General features: G+C 38.6%; 1 protein-coding gene across 1 annotated transcript; it reads right to left on the bottom strand.

Moving 5' to 3' along the window:
- Positions 1–249: 249 nt before the first annotated feature.
- LOC101860871 (leucine-rich repeat-containing protein 59) lies at positions 250–4,188 on the bottom strand (the record flags this gene model as incomplete). The annotated part of the gene is given in 3 exon segments (XM_013087391.2): positions 250–2,043; positions 2,609–2,656; positions 4,021–4,188. Coding segments are annotated over 3 exon segments (440 nt in total), but the record flags the coding sequence as incomplete, so codon positions are not given.
- Between the last annotated feature and the right edge of the window lie 526 nt (positions 4,189–4,714).

Genomic DNA, 4,714 nt, shown 5'->3' with positions numbered 1-4,714 from the left:
CTTGCGACACAATTAGGTCACAAAAGTGGTGAAGATTAGAGGTGTTACAAGAGAGTATCATACACACAAAAAAAGGGAAGAGAGATATGAACAATAGATGCTTGATGGGAAAAAAAAGAGCAAACTACACCAGAGAACCCGCCAACCACCCACTAGAAACGCTGAGGGGTACAGTTGCTCCGCTTCATAGGATGTTCAAATATATAGGCCCTATCTATATATATTTATCATTTTAAACAAATAAATCTCTTTTTTTTCTTCAGATTTATACTTTTACGTTCACGTTCTTCATGTGCCAGATTTGAAACAGACATTGGCGATCATGGTTTGCCACTCGTGTCTCTCTTTCACTTTCACAAAAGGAAAATCAATTTTCTTAATGATTCTATGACAAGAAAAAACGACTTGACAAATCCATCTACAAAGTCACATCGATTACACAAAAAGTCATTGCTGCTGTTACATTGTTACATAACTGTAATTCAGACAGTAACATTTCATCTTCGCAGTCTCAATAGAGAATGAAAAAGAATAAAACTCAAACGAGTTCTCAAAAGAACCACACATTTGACATTACGTACACAGATATGAATATAATGAGCCTCACTTTAAAATAAAATACAATCACACTGAATGTAGTTACATTAAAAGATCATACATCTATCAAAGACAAACCTCTCCTCTTCCCCTAACTATAATGAATTGACGAGTAACAGTTACTTTAACCATGATAGAACAAACAGATTACCTTATTTATATGTGCATTGCTAGTACAGCCTGAAAATATCACAATAAAATATTCAGACTAAAACAAGTTTGCATCAAAGTTACAGTGGTAATTACACAATTATTTCCGAGCAAGGAACATAAAACAAAAACAATATTCTTTTCTTTCACACCAAACTTCCCCATTTCAGTAATTTCACACACACACACAAAAATTGCAGTCACAAAATTCCTTTCATGGAAGGGACTTCCCAAATACAAGAACATACAGAGAGACCCGATGAACATCACTTCAGTGTTTGTTCACCTTTTTTCCTGGCCATCAACAAGTAAAAACAAAGTTAAAAGAACAAAATACAAACACTAGTGTCTGCCTGAAGGCACAATAACTGAGGGGAGCCACAAACACACTTTTAAACGAAACCAAACACATCTTGAGAATCCATTCAGAATTGGAGCAATCGCTCGTACTTCTAGACGTCATTTAATCATCCCTCATTCCGCGAAGCATTTGAATGACTGCGTGTCAATTTTTCAACCGGCCGACCACGCATTTCGACCGCAAGGGGCTTCGTTTTCGTCGGCGATTTTCCAGCTCCTAATAATCGGACATATAAACAATTTACACCATTGTAACGAGGAAAAGCTGGAACTTTTACAAGGTGTACGGCATTTGGTATTTTATAGCGAAAGAGCAAAGAAACATCTATCGGAATTACTCCGATTTCACCGATACGACGCGGTCGGAAGGCCGCGAGTGCCCGCGAGGCCGTATTTACGCTACCTACTACATGTAAATTATCTAGAAAGAAGTCTGTATGTAGGACTTGTAATAAAGCCAAATCTTGTATAATTAATCAAGCGGACTGTTTGTGTGTTTAAAAAAAAATGATCATGCATGTTTAGGCAGAGACTATCGTCATTCACACTGTGGACCACATCAACACTTGCAGAAACAAATCTTTCACATACATATAGTTTTTTTTACTACCACAAATACTCATTTCCACGACACTTTTTATCTTTCTTTTCAAAAAAAACAAAACAAACATAATATGACATTGACTTCAGAGCAACAAAACTTAGTAATAAATTAGAAAAAGAGCTTTTCTATGTGCCGGTGGTAGAAGTTGGTCAAGAATATTTTGGATTGCGTCCAGGCGGCCAGAACTTGACTCCGCGCTGGGTGCCAGTAGGTGATGCACAGCTGGTCTCTCTGGCTGGCATTGCAGTGGAAGTCGATGGCAACGAGGAGGGCAATGATGAGGGCAAGGAATGAAAAGAGGACCAGCTTCACGCAAGAGCCGCCTTTCTTGCCTGAAATAAAAGAGTAAAAATAAAATAAAACAAACAAAAATAAAACGTAGTGAAATACAGTCAAAATATCCATGATGTCTTAGAGAAAAGCTGTTGTCTTAGACAGATGGATGTCTTGGACAGTGTCATTATTGTACAGAAAAAAATGCAAGGGGGGGGGGGGGGATTGAGGAGTGGGAAGTAACCATTTGTACAGTTGTTGTCTTGGACAGGTTGCTGTTAGAGCATGTTCAACTGGTTTACTTTGGATCAAGGAAGTTTTTTTTCTTCTTGGGTTTAAGTTTCACGAGATGCGAGCGCCGTAAAACACTTACAAAAAAAAAGTTTCAATGCATTTACAAACTTAATTAGGTCAAATATGCGCAAACGATTACAGGTATTACTGCTCTACAGAGTAACAAACTCTGATGGGAATGAAGGAGCAAACCACATCAGAGTGTCCACCAACCACCCACTCAGTAAACAGAAGTGTATCAATACAATATTGGTCATTGAGGTTGTGGGCAACCGTTTTTCCCAGAAGTAAAAAAAAAAATAACACACCATAACAAGTTCTACAACTTACCTTTGCCCCGTTTCCCTGCTTTATGGCTTCCATTATATTTTTGTTTTTCTGAAACAAAAGAAAGACGCAAAATAAAGACTTTGTGTTTACACTGAGCAGGACTCGAAAACATTGGAGAGAAAAAACCACCCTCAAACAAACAATAACTTTCTGTTTGACTATTACGGCACTTGCAATCCAGGTCATATAAGTCTGTCCTCAGAGAAATCCCTGCCTGCAACCCGCAAGTTGCGCGCGCAACTTTTGCCATTTTCGTGAATTCGCGAATTTTAGCCAATTTTCCGCAAAAGTTGGAAAAATAATAAAATTTTGTTAAAAACACTGAAACTTTCTTCCACGACTAAAAATAACGACGCCAAGAGGGACAATTCGCTCCTTTGCACTACAGGGTGCCCGCTGAGGATGAGATCGGGGCGGGTCTGGTCGGGTCAGGATGATTAGTATTAACTAAGAACGGTAAGCACGGCATTGTGGCGATACAGTACGTGGGTCCTGGAGTGGCAAGCACGATAATGCCTTTTCGCACTTCATACATTGGTACTATATGCAACACGACATGTAGATCTAGTCTAATTTTGATTACACCGGTGTGGTTAAAGTGGTAAAGTGATCTAACAAAACATGTTGGCTACTTTGATTGCAATGAGCATACCAATAATGTATTCTAATAGTTCCATGTCATTTTTTTAGCTATACACGTCTTGCAACTTTTCTTGCAAATTTTGCTAATTTTTCTTGCAACTTTTTGCAACTTCTGCTATTTTCAAATGCAATTTTCTCTGGGGACAAAGTGCAGAAGATTAAAAGCAATATAAGACAGTAGCACACACAAAACAGAAAGAGGAAAGATAAGGTCAGCAGATGTTTGATAGGAAGGAAAGAGCAAATCACACCAGAGCACCTGCCAATCACCCACACAAACAAGAATGAGCTCTCATTCAAATTCTTCTCTAGCATCAACACCGCCACACTCAAGGAAGTCAGAAGAAAGGGGAAAATACATAAAGGATGACATACTCATCTTCGGTCCTACCATATCAATAGGAATGGAATGGAAGGGGAAAAGTGCATAAAAGATCATATATTCATTTTCTTCAATCTTACCATGTCAATAGGAATATAACAATTGTTGCCATAGTTCTCTTTCAGCCACATAGCTGCAAACTTTTCATAACCAAACAAAAAACTCTGCCTACATCACCAGTCATTATGAAGGGCATTGGCCAGGAGAGAATTCCTCTGTGAACTTCTACACTCAATAAATTCATGTTTTAATTTTTTTTGCAAATCTGGTCGTGAAAGTTCATTATATAGTTTTCTTAAGCACTGGCAAGGTACGTAAGGAGCAATACTAGAAAGCAGAGGACGTATTTTTCAAACACGAAAACTAAAAGATGATACAACTTCGTTACCTCTTTCCCTGTTGATGTCTTCGTCTGAGGTGTCCCCACTCTGGGCTAATATCTCCTGTTCTCTCCTCACTTCATGTTCCCGTCGACGGCGTTCTTTTTCCGCCTTCTTCTCTTGCCGCTTCTTCTGTTTTTCCTTCTCTTCTAATTCTTTCTGCCTCGCTTCATCCTCTGTGACAAAAAAACAACAACAAAAAACAATCATTTGAGAAAGAGAAAAAAAAAAAAAAAAAAAAAACCCAGTTACCTTTTCAGGGGTTTTTCAAAGAAAAGTAAAAAAACGAAAACAGAATACGGATCCATTTTGAAAGGAAACAGAACATTTTTAAAAAAATATAGTAGAGGGTTTTACGGCGCTCGCAACTGCATAAGGTCATATGAGTGCCAAGGGGTGGGTGTCAACAGAGAAGTCTTTACGGGAAAATAGACTTATTCTGCTCACCTCTCCAGCTTCAACAGCACAAGGTCTGCTTCGACTATCAAGGCACCCCGGAAATAGCAAGTCACAAGAGAGTGACAAACATACAAAAGAAGTAGAGGAAAATGACAATAGTAAGGATTAAGAAAGAATAAGCAGCAGTTCCCTGTTGTAGATCAGGCACAGTTATGAGCGTGACATGAATCAGCCCATTTAAAATTCTACTGTGCTTGAAAGAGAAATGTCCCCCCTTTGGGAATGGCCTAAAGACACTACAGT

This window comes from Aplysia californica, unplaced genomic scaffold (assembly GCF_000002075.1).
Source record: "Aplysia californica isolate F4 #8 unplaced genomic scaffold, AplCal3.0 scaffold00021, whole genome shotgun sequence".
Lineage (NCBI taxonomy): Eukaryota > Metazoa > Mollusca > Gastropoda > Aplysiida > Aplysiidae > Aplysia > Aplysia californica.
The sequence above is the reverse complement of the archived record's forward strand: the minus strand, read 5'-3'. Positions and strand labels throughout refer to the sequence as shown.